General features: G+C 40.8%; 5 protein-coding genes across 7 annotated transcripts; 2 read left to right on the top strand and 3 right to left on the bottom strand.

Annotated features, from left to right (window-relative positions):
- Positions 1 to 1,297: 1,297 nt before the first annotated feature.
- yipf1 (Yip1 domain family, member 1) lies at positions 1,298 to 5,719 on the bottom strand. Of its 2 annotated transcripts, none has more exons than XM_041949433.1 (10): positions 5,627 to 5,719; positions 5,233 to 5,360; positions 4,839 to 4,996; positions 4,632 to 4,712; positions 4,424 to 4,511; positions 4,154 to 4,270; positions 3,873 to 4,039; positions 3,142 to 3,324; positions 2,337 to 2,443; positions 1,298 to 2,037 (listed from the first exon to the last, which is right to left on the bottom strand). In XM_041949433.1, the coding sequence occupies exons 2-9, from the start codon at positions 5,264 to 5,266 to the stop codon at positions 2,357 to 2,359; spliced, it is 915 nt and encodes a 304-aa protein (XP_041805367.1). In that variant the 5' UTR covers positions 5,267 to 5,360; positions 5,627 to 5,719; the 3' UTR covers positions 1,298 to 2,037; positions 2,337 to 2,356. The 2 variants fall into 2 exon arrangements, with proteins under 2 accessions (XP_041805367.1, XP_041805369.1); XM_041949435.1 differs by having other exon boundaries at positions 1,298 to 2,016.
- A 216-nt stretch (positions 5,720 to 5,935) lies between these two features.
- On the top strand, positions 5,936 to 8,198 carry lrrc42 (leucine rich repeat containing 42). Its single transcript, XM_041949669.1, has 7 exons — positions 5,936 to 6,612; positions 6,691 to 6,822; positions 6,897 to 7,018; positions 7,150 to 7,235; positions 7,316 to 7,429; positions 7,539 to 7,623; positions 7,730 to 8,198. Exons 1-7 carry the CDS (start codon positions 6,224 to 6,226, stop codon positions 8,023 to 8,025), a joined length of 1,224 nt encoding a protein of 407 aa, XP_041805603.1. The 5' UTR covers positions 5,936 to 6,223; the 3' UTR covers positions 8,026 to 8,198.
- A 2,004-nt stretch (positions 8,199 to 10,202) lies between these two features.
- Positions 10,203 to 13,733, bottom strand: tmem59 (transmembrane protein 59). Of its 2 annotated transcripts, none has more exons than XM_041949268.1 (8): positions 13,519 to 13,733; positions 13,186 to 13,291; positions 12,531 to 12,631; positions 12,286 to 12,438; positions 12,102 to 12,177; positions 11,511 to 11,634; positions 11,267 to 11,384; positions 10,203 to 10,942 (listed from the first exon to the last, which is right to left on the bottom strand). In XM_041949268.1, the coding sequence occupies exons 1-8, from the start codon at positions 13,672 to 13,674 to the stop codon at positions 10,790 to 10,792; spliced, it is 987 nt and encodes a 328-aa protein (XP_041805202.1). In that variant the 5' UTR covers positions 13,675 to 13,733; the 3' UTR covers positions 10,203 to 10,789. The 2 variants fall into 2 exon arrangements, with proteins under 2 accessions (XP_041805202.1, XP_041805203.1); XM_041949269.1 differs by having other exon boundaries at positions 12,537 to 12,631.
- Positions 13,734 to 14,358: 625 nt separating this feature from the next.
- Positions 14,359 to 16,655, top strand: tceanc2 (transcription elongation factor A (SII) N-terminal and central domain containing 2). The gene is made up of 4 exons (XM_041949740.1): positions 14,359 to 14,789; positions 14,884 to 15,025; positions 15,371 to 15,564; positions 16,081 to 16,655. Exons 1-4 carry the CDS (start codon positions 14,691 to 14,693, stop codon positions 16,267 to 16,269), a joined length of 624 nt encoding a protein of 207 aa, XP_041805674.1. The 5' UTR covers positions 14,359 to 14,690; the 3' UTR covers positions 16,270 to 16,655.
- Positions 16,656 to 16,690: 35 nt separating this feature from the next.
- Positions 16,691 to 20,907, bottom strand: cdcp2 (CUB domain containing protein 2). The gene is made up of 6 exons (XM_041949013.1): positions 20,841 to 20,907; positions 20,249 to 20,596; positions 19,499 to 19,840; positions 17,553 to 17,906; positions 17,130 to 17,308; positions 16,691 to 16,996 (listed from the first exon to the last, which is right to left on the bottom strand). Exons 1-6 carry the CDS (start codon positions 20,905 to 20,907, stop codon positions 16,691 to 16,693), a joined length of 1,596 nt encoding a protein of 531 aa, XP_041804947.1.
- Between the last annotated feature and the right edge of the window lie 657 nt (positions 20,908 to 21,564).

Below are 21,564 nucleotides of genomic sequence, written 5' to 3'. Positions count from 1 at the left end.
GCAGGTGACATTCTTCTAACAGGGTTATCTGTTTGACAGGCAGCTCCTGTGTAACTCAAAGCTGGGGCTAGAATGACCATTAATTAGGGCGCCACCATCCCTTTGACACCGTTTCAAGTGACACAATTTTTTTTTCCTATTTTGTTAATTAATCTAAAAACTTTGCCCGTGTTAATCAATGGAAATATTAAACAGTGACTTAACAGAGGCCATCTGTGAGTGAGGTGCTGACCACACGCTGTGTGCCTGGAGAAAAAGGCTTTACATACACGAGCAACATTTTCCACTGCAGGTGATCTGTGCATCCAAACCGTGACACGGTAGATTCTATCAGTTTGCTCGACCACACGACAGTTTAGATGGATGAGTTGGAAAAACAGCAGCAGCAGCCAAATGCTCACTTTCAAAGTTAGACGCTCTCTTTCAAATGTTGAAGTTAAACCTATTAGTTACAATCCCTTAAATATTTAAAATGTCCAACTGTTGAAATGTACTGGCAGCCTTTAATGCTATCGGGAGCCGGTTGAAAAGAGTCACGTTGCGGGCACGTGTGGAGTCTGAGGTGATTTGAGGTTGTCCTACCTAAAAACTTTACAGTCACTGAAAGACAAAGGTGTACCAAAATGGTTCACTGACATTATAAGCATTTCTATAATGTAGTCACTGCACGTGTTTACAAGGACACAGTTTTTACAGATGACAAACACTGAATCCAGAAGCTTATTATTCTGCAGTGACCAGATTTAGTGAGTGAATATTTTAGTTTTAAAATTGATTTGAATTTTAGTTGTTTAGACGAGCTTTTCCATGTCTTAGATTTCACAAACTTTGATGTTATTGAAAGGAATTGTTTGACATTTTGAGAAGGAGCCTTACTTGCTTTCCTCCTGAGACTTAGAATAGAAGATCAGTACTACTGCAGGTACAATGCTACATCTGACAGTAGGGTAGGTACTTTATCAGGAATTGCACTGGAAACAGCTAGCCTGGCTCTGTGAAAAGGTAATAAAATCTTCCTACCAGCACCTCTAAAGTTCACTAATTAACACAATGCATCTGCATGCATTTGTTCAATCTGTATGATCTTGGCTGCTTATATGGCAAAAACATTGAACTAACAAGATGCAGCGTTTTAATTAGTGAGTTTAAAAGGCACTGGTAGGTTGATTCTGTTGCCTTTGAGCAGAGCCAGGCTAGCGGCCCCTAAGAGTGGCATCAATTTACTGATATAAATCATAGCAAGAAAGCAAATAAGTGCATCTCCTAGAATGTCGAAATATTTCTTTAATGTGCAAAAAGACAGTATGAGAAAAATCTGCTCATAGAGTTTAATTTGCGCTTGAAAATAGGTTCCAGGTTGACTATACATTGATCATTTTTATTATTATTTTTTTCCTATGAAAAATTCATTGGGAATGGACATATTACATTTTATACATTATATCAAATGTAGTTTGTCACAATAAAAACAAATTGATTAAAAAAATAGTTATACAGGCTACAAATCCCTTGGACATTTAGACTGGGTCTTTGGCATTAGTTGAGGGCACTTAATGGTTATATCAGTTGGTGGAAAATACAATAACTCTATTTGTACATAATACGTCCAACCCTTTAATATCTTACCCACACCTGGTTTACAGGAAATCCTTCACATGAAGTATCACAGCCAGTTGCCATTAACGGAATAGAAAAAATGCATATACAAAACACTTTGATGCCACCAACATTACTGCATAAACTGGTTATCTAAACATTTTAACAGAGGAACTATAAAGCAGAAAACTACCATACTAAAAGACATCTTATGTGCTGAGTAACATCAGACCCCATTTATCTTTAAGTTTAGAACCCATGCCATTAGAAATAAAGTACTTGGTACCAGTGTTCGTTTTCAGAGGTCACTCAGTTGAAACAAACATACACACTGAGTTCTAAGGTCTTGAGCCAGAACGTCCGAGTGCAGGTGAAATCCAGACGACCCGTGACTTCATCACCACAGCAACCCGATTCTCTCTAATAAGGAAACAGGAGAACCTGCAATTTAAAAAAAAGAATAACACTTGCTTTGGGAAGGAGAAATCATGTAAAGGAAGTCCGGTGTCAGATGTTCAGCTCTAGTAGGTCAAAAAACACACACGCTTGAGTCAAAGCCACTAAAATAGGACGTCACAGTAGAGCTGCTACTGAAGTGGGAGGTCATCACTATTGAATGAATGGAAATCTAACAACAGCCACGAGAAAGTACAAAGTGGGGTATACGTCTAACATGTATCAGGCTTTTAGTGGATTTGTACAATGGGATCATGGCATCAAATGCCTCTGTGTGTGTTTACCTTCAGACAATGACAGGCTTTCATGTCGAAGACGGCACCTTGATCCCCTTTGTTGTAGCTAAATTTTCAACTGGTAGTGCTGGTTCTGGTTTGCTAAAGAAATAGGCCTGAAAAACCAAACAAATAAAGAAAATAGTGTAAAACAACCAAAGAGGCAAGTACAGTATGAAGAGAAACTACTAATCAATCATGAACCAAAGCCAGTGTGTCTGGGAGTAAGTGTGGAACAAATGTTCAGCATTACAGGAGAGAATACAGTATTCCTGCAACCCATTCATCTTGGTCAGCCTTCAGACGCGGGCTTAGTTTGTAGACTAATTACATGAATGTGACCAGACATACGACACCTCTGTGGACCTGACCGTATTCACATTAAGAAGTAAACTAACAGCCCGTTCTCACACCAGTTAGCAAATGCGGTCAAAGTTTCCAATGAGGAGTCTACCCAGGGGGAGGAAACTTGACACTATCTGGTACAGTCATTTCCCAGAAGACACTGGGAGAGACACGCAGAAATGTCCATGTCCTGTCTGTGGCTGACATAGACAAGTTACGGCTTGGCCTTGCTTCTGAGATCATTGGGGACAAATGGGAGTCAGTCAATCATTGTTGTTATCTACACTGAGATGGACAGGCGGCTTGAATCAACTGGATTAGTGAAGATGTAGTTTGCCAAAGCAGGACAATGAATGCTGTATCTTATGTCGCCAAGCAGATTTATTTTCCATATCTCTTAAATTTGTAATTAATCCAAACTGTAAAGTTAGTGTAAAAGCAGCGTCTTTACTACAGCCAGCACAATTACCTTACAACCAACGGCGAGCAGAACGTTGAGCAAAACAACGGCTGACATGACTGTTATGATAACTTTGGGGTGATCATCGCGGACTGCAGGCCAGAAGGTCAACGCCAGAACTGAGCCAGAGAGGCACAGGGCCACCACGATGGAGCACCACCTCAGCCATTCATACGGGAGAATCCACAGGACCTTATGTAGAAAACAACAGTGTGTTAGTATATAACAGATGCCTCGTTTTAGGAGAACTATTACAAGACACAATCAATGCCCTAAATGTATTCATGATAGAGGGGGAAATAATATTATATCTCGTACAGATGACTGTTATCAAAATGGTGTGAAAAAGGCTGGTGATATTCTAGATTTTTCTTTTCTGTCAACAAATCTTATGAAAAGACAGAAAATCCAACAATGAATTCATCTTACTAAGAATTCGAAGCAGTAGACCAATATTTCTTATACATCACTTACACACTGTTGCACTCGGGAACATCTTCCTCCATTATCATGAACATGGGCACTAAAGTTTACTTGGAGACGATTCCACATACATTATTCTGCCTCCATAAATATTAATTAGCACACCAAATGTGTATTGATCCACAGCTAGTAGTTTGCTAAAACCTACTAGCACCAAACTACTATATATATATATAGGCTGCATACACGTTGTATATATTTAACACCAGTGTAACAACAATGAATATTATAAAATATAGAAAAATTTCAAGTCTTACCACTGCTGGAATGTAAATTGAAAGGGAATAGCCATACACACAGACGATCTCCATGAAGGAGTATGACACTAAGTTCATGATCTTGTTGTTTCTCCACAGCAGGAAACCCCAGAGGGCAAGAGGCACCAGCCAGGCATAGCTGAAGATCGCTGTTGCAGCTATGGTCACTGGAAAATACAGCAAATTCAGAAATAACAGAGTTTTTAAGAAAAATGTCCAGTTTTCTCTCACATTCATCCAGAACAAGTGAGCCATGAGTACCGAAGAATAACAGCACTGACCTTTTCGAAACTCTGGGGTATACTTATAGTGTGGTTTGCCTAAGTGCACCAGAAAGTTGGACAGGTTTCCACTGATGGCAATGGCAAACACGAGAGTGGTACAAATCCAGAATGGTCCTGAAAGGACAAATATCAAACATTAGAAGTTTTTACAATTTAAAATATTACCAACTTTCAGCTATAGTACAGAGCAGGAACACAGTTTTCTCTTGCTTACCAAACCAAAAACTGTCAGATTACCTATAATCATGAATGTTAAACTGTGCAAACCGTAAAGATCAGGATTTCTTCGAAGATAGACATTAATGAAGTTCTTTCCAGGCCACGGCACCATTGATCCAAGGATCCTTTCCTTCACCTGAAAGAAATGTTAATAACATATATAAAGCTATTGATAGATTTTGTTCTGAAGCCTTCCACATTACAAGATAAACTGCTGCAGTGGTTAAGTCATTCAAATAAGTTGTAAATTTATTACATGATGGGTCTCGATGTCAAAAAATCTTTGGTAGTACTCAAACGTCCAGAAAGGGACACTTTTCTTTTGCCCGGAGAGAAGCTACAACGTCAAGAATACAAAACAAGGGAGAAAAACAAAATTAATTACATTATTATTTAATGTAACAACATTTAATAGTTCATAAAAAAAGGACACATTCTTAGTCAGTATTAGTCTTGTTCAGACCTCTGTCTTGTCATCATCGGCAAGTGGGTCCTTGTCATCATCATCAGGAATGAAACCAGCAGCTTTCCTCTGATTCTCACGTTTGGTATCTTCATCTTCAATGCTAATGGTGACTGCATCTCTGTTTGCTTCTAACAGATTGCCAGCTTCTTCAAATTCTATTTTCGTGGAAAAGAGTAAGGGAAAGTGTTAAAATAAAAAATTAAGTAAAATTTAAGAGTGGAGTTATGCATGTTGCTAGCAGTGCATCATAATGCAGCAGAGGAAGAGGTCTGAGAGACGTTTGTTTACAGATTAGTGATGCCATAGAGACTGAGATAGAGAACAGTACACAGAAGCATCAATTAAGCAACTTCATCTCCTAATTAAACACATCATAGAAGAGGACATTCACCTTGAAACTGAAATGGATCATTTGTCGACGCCATTTACACGGATTCACTCTCAGTGACGACGTTAGTCTCTCAGGAAGTTGTCGGCAAGTTTAATGTTGCACTAAGGCAACACCTTGATCTTAGAAAGCTGTGAAGGAAAGAAACGTAGCTTCTTTTAGCTTCCAAACCTAATTATTCATTCTCCATATGTTAGTTTAAAACGTTGTAAACTATGAGCTATAATTTACTGCAAAAAGAAACGTTGTAAGTTAGCTTAAGATAGCTATCAAGTCCTCACTTGACAGCTCATCGACAACTTATATAAAAATGCCTAACGTAACATTAGACTCGCAAAAAAGTAGCAAGAGTCTCCTGTGTATTTAAAAACTCAGTCTTTTCTTTTAAACTGCTTACCAAATTATCTTCCAAAACTGATAAAAATCATTTCTCTTCTCTCAGCTATGTTTACGTCGCGTGGAACCGGAAATACCGCCCATGTAAACAATACTTCTTCCGGTTACTAAACAGTTTCAAAGTAAGGGTTCGAATTTATTTTCTTAATTCAACATTATTATTGACCGTGTCATGGTGGAATACATATCATGTTTTCAGACGTTTTTTTAGGATGAAACCCTTGCTAATTATTTTACTGTTGGGCTCTTGAAAGGAGTTTTTATTAGTTAATTGACTTTTATTTTGTAGTTAGCAAGCAAAGAGTATAGCTGCGATAACTTGTGCTGTCAGCTACAACCAGGAACTGTAAGATAAATACTTGTTAATTATGCGCAAATAGTAGATAACTTGCCGGAATAAGATGAGAAACGATAACAGATGATAAAAGAGTCATATGAAAGACTTTGGAATCTTTTAGTCTTGGTTTTAGCTCAAATCAACGACCATAGATTAGCTAACTGAGTTATTGCAATGCTTCACGTCATTAGCCGGCTAGCTGACTAAACCCCCGGGTTAGGAGTTCTGTCCTCACAGGTAAAACAAAAGAGTGACCCGAGTATGGAGAATAGCACCATTTATGTCCGTGAAAGAGGCAACCTTCGGCGTGTTAGCGGCATAGTCTTAGCCCAGCCAAAGCCAGTGTCATCATGCAGAAGGACAAACCCTTTAGTGCTGAGAAAAGAGCACTTCATATTCACCTACAATGCAGAGGGAAGTCTGAGATACACCACAAAATCTCTCTTTGACATCACGCTGCTATTCGTAGCTGACAACATTCACCATGTAGACTCTCTGGTGGGCTTCCCCGAGCAAATAGGTGACAGGCTTTTTGCAGCAGCAGAGGAGAATCGTGCATTTTTGAACGCAGACATTTCTCCAAAAGCCCTGCGGTTATTCAGTGATGCCTATGGGGAGATGGTGCTTGGATCCCTCTGTCTGAGAAATAGGTAAGTTATAGTGGCAGCACAACTCCAGCCTCCCACTTTTCTTTACTCTAACATCTCTTGTCCCTTTCATGTCTGCAGATTTCCACTCTTGCATGAGAGGATGGATGAAATAAAAACATTTCATAGTTTGAAGTCTCTGGATCTGTTTGGCTGCAGACTGGGTGATGATCACGAGATATTCCTGCATCTAACATCCAGCTCATTGGCAAGGTAATACCTTGATTTCTCGTCATGTGGAGAATTTAAGAAAAGATGTCACTAACACTTTGGTCTTGCTTCTTCAGCAGCCTGATTCAGCTTTTCATTGGTGGTAACTGTCTGTCAGATGCCGGCCTACAAAGACTGACTGCACCTGTCCGCATCATGAGGAAGGGACTGGACTGTCTTCAGTTCCTTGATGTTTCCTGTTAGTAGCCAAAATATTATCTGCTTCCAGATTCTATTAACAGTGCAAATACCATCACCTCCAAATTTAAAGAATTTTAAAATTGACATCGATCATTAAGATGTCGATAACTTCTTGTGTTTCTCATACAGATAACCCTATCTCAGAGAGGGCTCTCAGATACCTCACATGCCTCCCCAAACTTGAAAAACTTGATGCATCTGGGACCGGTTTGAAGGTACGACAGTAATTTTTGTGTGTGACACTTGGCTGTAGCTTGTTCTGATGCTGACATCTGAATGTAAATTACACCTCCAGCTTGGTACAAGACTGAAGACAATCATGCAGGACCTGCTGGGGCTCACTTATTCTGAGAAACCACTGGAGACCTTTGATCACACGAGATGTAAAACAGAAGGTTGGGCAGAGCAGGTAAACATTTTCAGACTCAGATAAAAAGTATACATCTGTTTCTTTAATTGCAGGCTAAATGTTGCAGATGTAGTGCTATTTGACATCTCATAAAGATCTTCATTGTCAGGTTGTAAACCAGTGGGAAACAAATGGCTCACAAATGTCAAAACAGAAGAAAATTGATGAATCCAGGACATCAGCGCTTCGCTTTTGTGAGTTTATTTTACATTTCATTCACATTGTAATAGGCTACTTTTTGGAAGTCAGACACAGTCACACATGATCTCAAACAGTCTTGAAAGTGTTTTTATTCTCTAGTTGGCAGGCAGAAGTTTGTCAGAGACGTACTGAATGCATCACCACTGGTATGTGAGAATGAGGAAGAGGCCAAGAGAGAGAGACTGCATTTCTGCAGACCTGCAGCAACTGGTCACGTACCGGAGAAACAGACTGCTTCCACAACAAATCATCAAGCGAAGCCTTCATGGCACAATTTCAAAAAAAGGCAACGTCAGTCAGAAAGGTGCGACAGCTCACATCAGAGCCCTCCAGCAAAGCGTTTGTCCTCCTCTGCCTTTACTGCTGAGGACGTCGAGTTGTTGAACAGCTACTGAGGTATGCGTCCGTGCATGCCACAGAGCATGAGCGTGTTGGTTATCAGTAAACATTCACGCTCAAATAAAGAACAATATTTACCAAGATGACTCACACTTGCGAACTGTAAACTCTTTGTTGGATATAGATAGCATTGTTTGTATTTTTATAAATAAATGAATAAGTTTTGCTTGTGTCCGCTTCCTTGATTGTCATTTTGCTTTTTGAATTGTGCTCATCAGAACAAATGTGGCACTGTTGCGAGACCAATTATGTCAATACTAACTGGGCAATGTGAACAACTGCCCTGAGGCCCCAAAGCTCCATGCATACAGTGTGTGAACTGGTCTTTTGCCAGTTTAATTGACAATCTGTTTGGGAATAGGCAGCACTGATGCACAATGTCAGCGGACATGATAAGGACATTACCTAATCTCAAGGCCCTGTTTTGAGGGTCCCTGTGCACGCTTTTCTGTTCCTCTGTGGCATGTTTCTATATTGCTGACATTTAGCGGGTGAAATAATGTAATCTTTTATTAATCCCACAGCAGAGAAAGATGCAGTGTTAGAGCAGCAAAGGGGAGAGTGTAATATTAAGAAGCATCAGTAAGGAAAAAAAGATATGATACATGACTAAACAACAAAATAAATAAAACAAGGCGATGGTTGAGTTACACATTACTGCAAATAGGGAATATTAAATTGCTTGGTTTTGTATGCACTCATACTGCAGAAGTAATTTTTTCAGTTTTGCTGTGTGTGGTGTGCTGACAGCTGGTATTGCTGGTATTGGAGGCACTGGGGAAATAAAAAAATACGATTCTCAATGTGCTCCAAGCCTTTATGCAGGTGACAGAGGGATCTATGCAGGAGGAAGATGAACTGTAGCAGCTCCATTGATGGACTCACTGCACCGATTTAGCACTGCGCTCCTATAACATCGTCACACACGATGGACAGGTCACAGAAAAGTCTGAAAATTGATGCAGCAGAACTAGAGCTACCTTCTCTTCCGCACATTCTTCCTTATCAAAACCTGTTGCCTACATTACCCACAATGCAAGCTGACTGCCTCTGAGGTCTGAGATTTTGGGTGTGTTGTGCTTGTAGTAGCTTATGTAGCCTCAGCCCAGTAGCCTCGAGCAGAGATGACAAGCAGGCTACAGACGTCTGGTAAGATCACTTGTTTCTCATGCAAAACCTTCCAAAAAAAGTTTTCATTTTCAGATTTGTAGTCTAAAGCCCCAAAAATGCAAGAGACATCACTTGATGCAGTTTATCAGTCTTTGCACAGCTCTGTCTGAAGCCACAAAAAGGCTTTATGCAACTTTTTCTCAAACACAATGGTACTCCCTAAGAGCTGTAAACAGACTTTGATGTGTAAAATGACCACAGTTCCCCTTTAAAGCAAATTGCCAGAGCAAACCTGGAGCCTAGGTTGTATTCCAACACAGGAAAGTGGTACACAGAGCACAAAAACTGAGACAAAAAGGGGTTAATAGGGGGCCTTGCAGCTCATTTGGTGCCCTTCAGCAGGCTGAGGAAAAGCCTGTTGTGAGGATATTTACACCCAAACAATAAGAAGCCAGCTGGGTTAACATGGCTGAAAAGTGAAAAAAGGAGCACAATATGCTAATATAATATACCATAAGGTGGCTGAGGAATTTTAGATTCAAGATTCGGCCCTTCAGTTCCAACACAAGTGGTAAACAAGCTGTGTTGATGGTGCAATAATGCATTACTGAGTCCTGAGCTCACCACCCCATTACAGAGATTAGAGTGATAAAACAGCCACTCTGTCATCACACAGGAAACCGGTGCTTTTTCTCTGCAGTCTTGCCTGAACAACTGACTGCTGAGTGGAGGGGAAAACACAGTGTATATTTTTAAATGGTCAGCAGAGCTTTACATTTCCAGCAAACAGAAGCACTACACCCACTGCAACATGATGCTGGAGCTGCAAAAACCTTCACAGTACTGACACCTGAACACGGAATACAGTACCATACGAGTTTGACTTAAACATAACAGTGTACAGTTGTTTTTAAAACATGCAAGTGATTGCATTTGTAAGACTGAAGGTAAGGATTTCTTTCGGAACGTGTCCCCTTGAAGATTATGCCACTTGTTTCTCTACTCCTTATCTTTTCTTGGGTTTAGAATTATGCAATAATTAAAAAAAAAAGTCACACCCATGTAAAGAACTTCACTCCATTGTATTTAATTTTGACCCATCATTACGAGAACAGACAACAGTGAAGCAGGAAAGACCTATTGTACGTACCAGCACTATTAATTATAATCATAGATTTTTATTGGAAAACTCAACATCTGGAAATCACTGCAGTAGAAACGTAAGAACAGACAGTGAGAGTCTGCAATGTTAGCACAATCTAGTTTTCAAAAAGTTCAGGGTTTTGGGTGAAACCTGCATGACTTCAAGTCGCAAGTATTTCATTTAAACATCACTCAATAAAATAAGCAAACCAACAGACAGCTAATGCACACATCAAAAGCTTAAGAAAAAACCCAAAGCCTACTTTACTTTGATCACTACACTATAATGCCTCATTCATACAAATATACAGAAAATAAACCTTTTCCTCACCTCAATTTAAAAGCGTCAAAAGGGAGACGAGACATTATATCAGGAATACAAAGTGTTCTGCAAGTAGCAGTTACTCCTGTTTAGACCACAAGAGGCACAGGTCTTGTGCCAGGGGATAAAAATCAACTAAAGATGTATAAAGGAGGATAATCCCTTCTCTGCTACTGCTTTGGCTTCTAAATGTCAGACTGGCCCAGGTTGACTTTTGAAGGGAGTGGCCCGGCCTCTTCCTCTGACCCTTTGGAGGTGATGATCAGCAGGGAGGATGCTGGGTAAGGGGTCAGTTTGTGTTCCTTCATGTACTCCTTGTCACCATAGATGCTCAATTTCTGGGGGAAAAAGGGTGAACTACTGAAATATTGTTTTGGCTTTTCACATTTTTGTCATAAATAGAACTCAAAGGTGATGATAATCACAACTTTAAATATTACTACCATCATCTTCTCATCTTACTCTCAGTGAAAAGGGGATTCCTTGGGTCATGTACATTCTAAGCAATTACCCATAAAAACAAGCAAAAAAACCATAAAAAGTACAAAAACTAAACTATATCACTCTAAAATTACACGTAGCAAACACTTACACACCTCGAATGAGTTTGTATGTCAACTAAAGTGTCAGAAATGTCTAAAAAAGGACATCATAGAACTGACCTCAGCAGGTACATACTGGTCCACAGCAGTTGCCACAGTGGCACAACAGATCCAGATCAGGACCAGCACAGACAGGATCAGAGTTGTGGTTAGGATCCACCCTGGTAACCAGGGGTTCCTGAGGAAAAAAGTACAAATATAAAGCTTGTGTGGGAATTTGATCCATGGTGCTGTTAATGACATGCTCCACGAAGCAAGCTAAACAGATTTCCTTGACAACATGGATAAGTGCATGCTAACCAACCTTGAAAGGCAGCTGAAGAGGTTGTACTCATCATCGTAGCTGCGGTCCCCGGTCATATCCCTGTCCCTCTCCTGGATTAAAGCGCGATGGTATTCTTTGTAAAGTGGGCTGCTCAACCCAGGGACTGGAAATTAGAAATAAAAGTTACACGATGAATGTCGTCCAGGAGAGACTGACTGAAAATGTGCACCACTGTCCCCATATTTAAATGATATGTCTCTATGACGACCAGCTTTTGACTTCTTAGAGCGAGGCCACTTGCTCTACGACTAGATACACTTCTGATGTCTGAACTACTTCTTTTCTTGTATAACCCTGCCCTTAGCCCCAAGGCTGTTTGCTCCCTATGAGGATGTAAACCAGTAAAACTGGTCACAAATACACACTTTCATTTTAAAAATTTCTTGTGGCCTATTTTCAGCTGAGGTTTAATTCATTAGTGTGCAAGTGAGTATTTATGGCTCATTAATGTATTATTTGGGACAACAATACAGGTCTATGGAACAAATGAATACACCAAATCAGGTGAAGAATGAAAAAAATAATATCACCAACTTAAGTGGATTTTAAGAAAACTGAGTGGAGGCTTACAGCTCTTCTGTGGCTCCTCTTCTTTAACATCTTTTTCCACTTCAAACTGGGAGAAAAACTGGACTTGTGGTTCAGTCTGCGAAACAGAAGGCAGAAGTGGGGTTTTTAACAGTGTTCTCCTTTACATTGGCACAGTAACCGGATGAACTGCGTTATTTGCATGCAGAATGTCAAATCATCACACCTGAAAGATGACAATTTTGCCATCATCAGCCTGGAGGTAGAATGTCCATGTGGAAGTGATGAAGCTGTGGGCCTGACTCATGACATCCTCCCAAAGCCCTCTGACCAGAGTCAGGGGGTACAGCAGGTGTATCCTAGGCATCATGGCCTCCAACTGGAAAAAAGAAAAACAAGCAATACTGAAAACACTGTTCTTTCCTGAGATATATCTATATTCATACAGACCAGAGAGGGATTGTTACATACTTGTACCTGCTCATGCCGCTGCTCTGCAAATGGAAGCTGATTCTGACAGCCCAGGTTGCAGGCATACTGCTCATCAGACTGGGTGTAGGCTTCGCGACAGGCTGCAGAAGTTTGAAGTGGTGAGAGGTAGCATATGGTAAAATAGGATTACAGACACTGGACAAAGGGGTGTTAAGAGGAAGTCCAGTTCTCACAGAATTGGGAGTGGAAACAGATCCATGAACAAGCATTACTTCAGCTTCATTGAAGGTGATTACTCTAAGGCTGCAACTAATTATTATCTTCATTGTTGATAAATCTTGCAATTATTCTTTTATTAATTAGGCTAGTTGTTTGGTCTATAAAATGTCAGAAGATGTGTTTATCAAAGATATTCAGTTTAAGATATTCAGTTTACTGTCACAGTCGACTGCATAAACCAGAAAATACTCACATTAAGGAAGATGAAATCAGAGCATTTTCACTTTTTCTTCCTCACTAAATTAGCCAATCAGACTAATTGATTATCTAAATAGCTGGTGATGGATTTAATAGTTGACAGCTAATCCATTAATCATTGCAGCTCTGGATCACAGGGATAACAAACGGTATCATACAGGCCTGGATACCGCACAGAAGAGGTGTAAACGGGAGAAAGGCTCAGTGCGTGACTTACTTGATTCACATTCGCTTTTGGTCTGATTCAGATCGTCGCTGTCACGAACAAACTGACAAATGGAGAACAGACGGCAACCTCTCTGACAGGCATACAGTTCCTCCTCCTAGAAAACAAACCGGAGGACCAGTTGAATGCCTCGACAAACAACGACATCCGTGAAAAATGACGCACTTTCAACTTTCAAGTCATTCGCAAACAACACGTAACTGAACAGAAAGCGACGTGAAGCAACACGATAACGTTACAGGCCTTGTTTTGCTTCGCTAACTTAACAGACGACAGCTAACGCTAGCAATCGTTAATACTTTCCCCATCGAGAGGAGAACTCACCCGTGGATACGTGTGCAAACTGTATGTCATTTCACATGACTTGTGACAGGATGCTGTGTTTCCCAAAACGCTATCGAACACATCTGAAGATGCTGATGTGCTCGAAAGCAGGACGAACAGTCCAAAAATACAGACAAAGGAGGATTGCATCCCCATTTCACCTGCGAAAACCTAAACAAACAACACGCTCTTCTTCTTCCTCCTAAATCGGGTTATGATCTCGCGGGGAGTCCGCCCCACGCGAGACTGTTCTTGAATGTTTTGCTATGTTTAAGTGTTCCTCGTAAATTCTGGGTGCTTCTGAAAGGCTGTGTCATCATACACGAACTGTGTGTTCAAATTGTCTAGATAATTAAACAATAATGTGACAATGACTTTTTTTGTTGGAACTAAACCTTTCTTGTTATCATGACTTTAAATGGGCCAGAGCCCAAAGGAAATAAGTTAAGTTGACTTTTAGGGCCCATTTGGTATCCTGTGCAACACTTAAATGTTTTGCATACATTTGCATTTCTGTTACACGGTATTTATGGTTTGGTATTTGCTGTGCTTGTAATTCTGGTTCTGTGTATAACTGGACAAGTATCTTATGTGTATACTGTTTGACTACATAATCAAATGAAGCAGAATATTATCTTATCCATCTGAGTGGACAATATTCGTCTTGTTCAGCATTTTGTAAATTCTTATTATTTATTCATTTTGCTGTATCATTCAGAAGACTGACTAGTTCTTTAACTGTATGTTCTTTCAAGGCTTTCAATTTTCTACTTTTCCACCATGTTAGGTTGGGTCTATGGCGCATGTTATTTCCGACAGTACATAAACACAACATGAGTGGCTACAATTTATCATAGCCACTCAGCTATAGTCAGCTTTCCGAAACAGATTTGTGTCATTTAAAGTAATCAGGGTAACTGTTCGTTAGTGTAGTACAGAGAAATGACTTGAACAAAGCCAACAATGTGCTTAGTGTAATGGATTTCAAACGGACATCGGAGTTATATAGCTAGGTAACCAGGTAGCATAGCTAACTGCTAATAACAATTAGCATTGTTCTCTCTGGACCCTCTTTCTGACCTGAACCTAGTGGTTTCATCACTAGTTTGTCAAAAAAAAAATAAAAATAAAATAACCAGTCTACGAGGTAGCTTGCAACTGTGTATTTGAAGATGGACAAGTTTGTAGTGCGGCTTCCCAAAGGGGAAACACCTAAAACATCGAAGAGCAACCAGAAGGTTTACAAACAAGTTACAATTGAATCTTTACGGGTGAGCTCTCAGGTCTAAATGTGGACGATTAGGTCAACAAGTCAGTGTTATGACAGGTTTCCTTAGTCACTCAATGCCCTTGTGTTTCTTACAGAGAGTGGTTGTGATTGAGGATATAAAGCGCTACAAGTCCATCTTGGAGCTTCCACAGCAGAGCAAGGACAACCTGCTGAGTGCCCTGACAGACCTGAGCAAGAAGATCCCATCCAGGGAGGTGCTGAAGTCCACAAAAATAGGTAGCCGAGAAAAACGTCAAGTTAAGATGTTGTTTACAATTTTCTCATTGCCATGCTGATGCCTCCCTGTATGGACCACTGACACAATATTCTCTTGATGTTTAAAGCATAAACATGTATTGTCACTATCTTTCTGCTCAGGATGTAGCACAGACTGTAGAACAACCAAGTCAGCATAAATTACTAAAAATGTACAGTTCATAGGTTTAATGCTGCATGGGTCCAAGAGTTGTCTATTATATCTCAAATGAGCAAACTGTGCTTACCTCATACACACAAGGCCCTTTATGAGCTTTGCATTCCGCTAATTAGCTCAACACACTATGAAATCCTCTCTCCTCTAAGGTCACACTGTCAACAAAATGAGAAAGCATCTGGACCCTGAGGTGAGTTCAATGGCAGCAAAGGTTTACACCGACTGGAGGACATTCATCGAGGAGAATTCCAATAAGCCATCTATTGAAGTGCGCGCGGACAAACAGTCTGAAGGACTCAGGAGCAACGCGAAAAGACTAATGTCTGAAGCCTTGGAGGTCAAGGTGAGAAAGAGCGTCTCTGTGAAGTCCAGTGTAACAGCAAAAGCCTTTGTGTTTGACTCGTTCTGTTTATTCCACCACTAATTTCCATTTTACTTCACAGTAACATTAACCTTGGTTGCGATATTGTGGGAAGGTTAATTGGTGGAGAAGCTGCAGAATGTGGTCAACTGTCACGTTTTCATTTTTGGTTTTATACGGCAAATCAAACTCACATGAATTGTAACCTCTTGCAGTTTAGTTTTTCCTTTCTTATTAGAAAGCATGCAGTCTGTTGTAAATGTTTGAAGGTATTTACCAAATCAATTCATTCCACTTAAAGTTCAGCATATATGACACATGCAGCACTTTTTTAATGTTTATTTGAACTGATATACAATCCACATCTAACAATATTTAGAAAAAACTGGCTTTTCTTAATGTGTTACTTATTTCAGAAAAATACAATATGTTGGCTGCAAGTTCATTGACATCAGTTTGCATATGTTTGTTCTTTTTACTTTCTCATGTGACCTACAGGAGGATTCTGGTCTCATTGACAACATTGAGAGGGAGGTGTTTCACCAGAGCTCCCGGTTAGTCAGCAGCTCATACAGGCGGACTGTTAGAGCACTGGTGTTCGCCTTCAAACACAACCCTGAGATCAAAACTCAAGTGAAGGACAGCACAATGTCAGTCAACCAGCTGGTTTCTAAGTACAAGAAATAACCGGTAATCAACTAGGTTGAACCTTCACCTTGATATTGAAGACTTCTGGGTGTATTACTTGAAATTTGTCAAGATTTTTTGAATGCACGCACATTTTATATTTTAACTTTTTTTTTTTTTAAATTACTTTATTGATTTTCTGTAAAGGAGATATAAAATACTTTTACACATTGTGGCACATCAGCAGCCTAAAACACTGTTTTATAAATGCATGTACATCACAGTCAGAATGTGGAATTTAAAGTTGGTGGTGATGATTATGCTGTTTCTTCGTACTGGAATCATGAAGTTTTTTTTTGTTGATAGTGGCTCTGTTTTTATACTGTGGATGAACATTTTTATACAAAATATGATTGAAAATATGACAACTTCAGCATCAGAGTCTTTTCTTTGTTGGATAAGACCATATATATTGTATATACTAAAGCAGCACCAGCCAAACAATAGCTATGACCATGAGAATAACAGCCAGAACACAGATGCTAATGAAGACAATGTCGCTAAGGTCATGAGGCTCATGTTCTGGATCCCCTGCGATGCCGCCACTGTCATTGTCAGTTTGCTGGGCCTGCTCCTCGAGACGACGCTCCTCTGCTGAAATGATGGAGACTGATGCAATCTTCCGCAGGGCATCACACTGCACCTTGTATTCCTGCACATTCTGCTGCTTCCCATCAGAGAAATCAATGTAGAGTTTGTTTACCAGCACGGTGATGTTCCGATGTTTCTGTAAGGGAGCAGGAGTTACAGTATTTATAAAAGCAAGTCACAAATACATGTCTTTAACAGCAGAAGTGTGGCACATCATTGCCTAACATGGTGCGCCAGTAAGTGATGTGAGTCTGCGTGCGGCTGGTCACCTGGCCAGCAGTGCCACAGTTAACAAACTGAGCAAGTATCTTGTATGAGGTGGCCGTCAACTGGGCTGCACAGGTTGGGTTTCCCAGGTAGATGCTCTCACGGTCCAGTTGAGGTAAAGACTGCTGGGGTATCAAAATGGTGAATTCTGATCTTGTGCAGCTCACATTTACAGGTACCACTTGGGGAGAGAAAAGACACAGTTAACACTTGTTGAAAAGCAGAATATATAATGATGACATAGGAAAGAGTTGTTTTCAGGCATGTAGAGTCTGAAATATTTAGCTGGGATTTAAACTGTGAGCATTGTAGGCGGTAGCGAGTTCATGACTTAAATCTACAGCTCCCACAGAATAAGTATAATTAACACTTGTAGAAATTATAACTGAAAATTTTCACTCAGAATGAATTAAATGAACTTTCACCTCCAAGATAAGAAGCAGTGAACCCTCTGTGAGCTTCGTTTCTGTCTGTGCTGAGTACCACCAGCATCTTGTTGCCCTTTGAGATGAGGGAGGAAGTTTGCTCCCTGCCACACCAGCGTCCCAGCAGCGTGTCCGTCTGACTGTCCCCGTCGTAAACTGCGACAGAGTCGTAGTCACACTCGCCTGACAAACTGTTGCGGTCTTCCAAGTCCATGATGGGGAAGAAGAGTTTGATGCGGTATCCAGCTGCTAGAGTGATGCTCCAGTGGCAGTTGATGTTATTTGGGTAGATGTTTGGAAAATGGGGGCTGCTAAAGTTGCCATTTACAGCTGACAGGACCTGCTGGCATTCACCTGTTTGAGTACAGTTGATCACAAAAGTTAGTCAGCTTTATTTATATTAGTTAGGACATTGTATTCAGTTCGGTGTTGGCGTTGTACAATGCTGCATCCACGATTTGATTCCACAGTTCCCAGTTCCACAATTGGAGAAAAATACATATTCACTTTCTTGCTAAGAGTTAGATGAGGAGATCGATACTGCTGCCGTTTGTGTATGATAAGCATGAAGCTACAGCCTGCAGTGTTGGATGAGCACACTGGACCTGGCTTATAAATTCATGCAAGGCTGCACTCCACCCCCAGCTTGGCTACTCAGACCAAATCCCAATCCCAAGACTCATATCCTCAGGGACCCTGAGAGTGTTCTCACTGCTGCTACTGCCCCCCTGCACGTTACACTTACCGACAATACTTACAGTGTTTATACCTACAATATAGTGTTTAGATTTTTCCATTTTTAAAATAGAAAATTCGAAAATTATTTAATTGTTGTCCTGCATATTACACTACATTTCTGTACCTGGTTTTATATCTTGTTTATGTAGTTTGCACCTTATGTGTAGTCTGAATGTTAGCTTCACCCCCACTGAATCTTGCATCATTTATTCTTTTCGTTTTGCATCAGGGACTGTGCTGTACTGCACTGTATGACAATAAAATGTCTTTTCTTATCCCTCTTATCAGCAGCCAGTTAGCGTAGCTTAGCATAGAGATTGTAAATGTGGGGTGGGGGGCAGCTAGCCTGGTCACTGCGCAAGGCCAAGAAATGTCAAATTAAACAGAAAAGATACAACCTAGGTAGTTAGTGATCTCCAGAGGTGCTGTTGGTGGGTTTCATTACCTGTGGACAGAGCCAGGCTAGCTGTTTCCCCTTGTTTCAAGTCTTTATGCTAAGCTAAGATAACCATCTGCTTAGTGCTTACTGTAGCGTCAAATACAAGCATAAGAGTGGCATCACCTTCTGCAACTGTATTTTAGGATTTCATCTTCTTGCCATTCAGTTTGTGCATGTTGAGGTCAAAAGGAGTCAGACTGTGAAGTTATTCTGCAGTGCTTCGATTGGATTCAAGTCTGGGCTAGACCACTCAAGGACTTTCTCTTTGTGGGCTTTTTTTCCTCGTTTGTGGTAGGCGTAAGAGGGGTGACGAGCTCTGTTTGACACAGAGGTGGTGTTTTATGTTGGAGCAGAGGTGTTCAGTTTTCATTCCATCAGTTGACAGGATCTTTTGTGCCATGTTCTTATCGAGGCCTTTCATGTGCCTCGACTCAAATTTTCAGCATGATGTAACATGCTTCTTTTCTTCTCACCACTAACGTCAGCCTAACCCTGGATACCATTGTTTCCTATTGTTTAAATCCAACCCAGAGCGATTTTATAGCCCTCAGTAGATCTGCAGGTCTTCACTCTGGACTGCGACTTGGATTTCATTATAGCTTTTCAGATCTGAATAGAGAAATGAATAGGCTTTCTGCAAATAAAGGTCACTTTATAACCCCAAAAGCAATTGCATTTGACATTGATGAGGAATGAACAAAGTCCTTTATTCATTTCTAAAACTTGCAGTTACACCTGAAAAGCAGGTAATCCCACCAAACTTTCCTACCTGAGTAATAGTAGGCCTTGAACCCACGTCCACCAATGTTGAAGTCAGACTTGAAGACTACCAGAAGCTGGTTGGAGGTGGTGACTTTGTGTGGGGGTTTATCTGCCCCGCAGTATTTCCCCAGGTGGCGGTGGGTGACTGTCGGGCCGTCAAACAGGGCGACAAAGTCAAAGTTACATCCCTCATTGTTTTCCAGCTGGAAGTCCAAGAAGACCAAGGTGACCACGCTGGTGTTGGACACATGGATGGCCCAGGAGCAGTCAGCATTGTTGCTGTACTCCTGAGGGTAGCCTGGACTGGAGATTACACCTGATAGGCCAGTTAGGACTCCACCACACATGTCTGGAGAAGAATAGAGGGCAAATGCGCCTGACATTTTTCTTTTTGAAAAGGAGTAGCATCACAGATGACATTTAATGGATGCAACAACCTCTGGAGAGGGTTGTGAAGTAGTAAATTTAGCTTGTTTTATTGGGCAATCTGGAAAACAACAACCAAATGTTATAGCAACTAAACATAAACATGCTAGCATTATCATTGTGAGCATGATAGCAAGCTGATGTGAGCATTTTCCTCACAGAGCCACTAGCATGACTGTGGACTCTGTTTCTATATATTGTTTTGATGAGATATTAAGAACTTGTTTTAGCTAAAAGCCATGAGTTATGGCATTGTCAGAAAAAAAACAACTTTGTTTTGAGCAGTTGGCCAACTGATCCCTGTCACATCGCATCAAATATAACAAGTTACCTTTTCTGTAGCCAACACTGAAGCCCCTGTGGGCAACATGGCGGTCTGAATGGAAGATGATGGACATGACATTCCAAGAAGAGGTGAACTGTGGCGGGGAGATGTCACCACAAAATACCCCAAGGAGGTTCCCCTCATCCTCAGATATGCCGTTGTAGATCTTAATGTAGTCGTAAGCACAGCTGGCATGGTACTCCAGCTCAAAGTGGTGAAAGGTGAGGAGGACGGAGGAACCCTCCGCCACCACAATTAGCCAGGCACAGTCAATGTTGTAGGGATACAGGCCTGGGAAGTTTGGACTGGAGATATTGCCAGATGGAGCGGAGAGGATTCCTCCACATTTGACACCTTATGATTGCAGAAGTTTAATATCAGCTCAAAGAGAAGAGATACAGAGTAAAGGTTGTTGCTCTTTCCTTGCTTACTTATTTGACGATTTCCAAGCAACCTGGAACAACCTCTGAAAAGTGTATTACAAGCTGACATTGAACAATTGAGGTCCAACTTTCTCTGTATATACAGTACCGGCAAAGATAAAGCGCCGCCATCAAATTTAAGCTTTGCTCCATCAAGATAACAAATAGCGACTCACCTTTTTTAGAATCAGCCTTGTCAACAAGCAGTAGTAAATGAAACAGCATAGCCACCCTGAGACTCATGTTGTTATTGTTGATTCGGCTTTTGTCACGCCTCAGCTACAATACCAGCAGAGACAGACAACGGCAGTGTCAGAGCGTACAGCCTTGAGACATCAACGGCGGTGCCTGTGGAGGTAATAGGACTTTGAAAAATTCATCCACAGCCTGAATGAGGAACCTGACACCTACCTGGGCCACGCTTTGCCCTCTTCGCTAAATTTTAATGACTGATATCCAATGAGCATGAGTGGCTTGTCAGGACACTGTTTGGAGAGATGCTATACATTTTTAATGCTCTCTCTCTCACACACACACGCAGGCACGCACACTAAACACCAGCTGCAGGGGGAGTTGATAGAAGAGACAGGAAGAAAGAGAGGAGGATGATCACGTTTGTCACCGATATAAATGGCTCCTTTAGTGCAATATGGGAGAGAACATCCCAGAACTATTGATGTCATGGAGTAAGAGGCACTGCATAGACGTTGCTTTTCTTGCATTAAAAGCAATCTAAGTACGACACAAAGACAACAATATCTCAACTATGAATGGGAATTTATGTCAATGAAGAAATGCATGGGTGTGTCAGATGTGTGTGGAGTATCTCACTTATTTGGATTGTAGCAACAAATGCTTTGTTGCTATTGTAATAGCTACTATTGAAATTGTAGCACAGTC

The sequence above is a fragment of the Chelmon rostratus genome, chromosome 12, assembly GCF_017976325.1.
Source record: "Chelmon rostratus isolate fCheRos1 chromosome 12, fCheRos1.pri, whole genome shotgun sequence".
Taxonomy (NCBI): domain Eukaryota; kingdom Metazoa; phylum Chordata; class Actinopteri; order Chaetodontiformes; family Chaetodontidae; genus Chelmon; species Chelmon rostratus.
The sequence above is the reverse complement of the archived record's forward strand: the minus strand, read 5'-3'. Positions and strand labels throughout refer to the sequence as shown.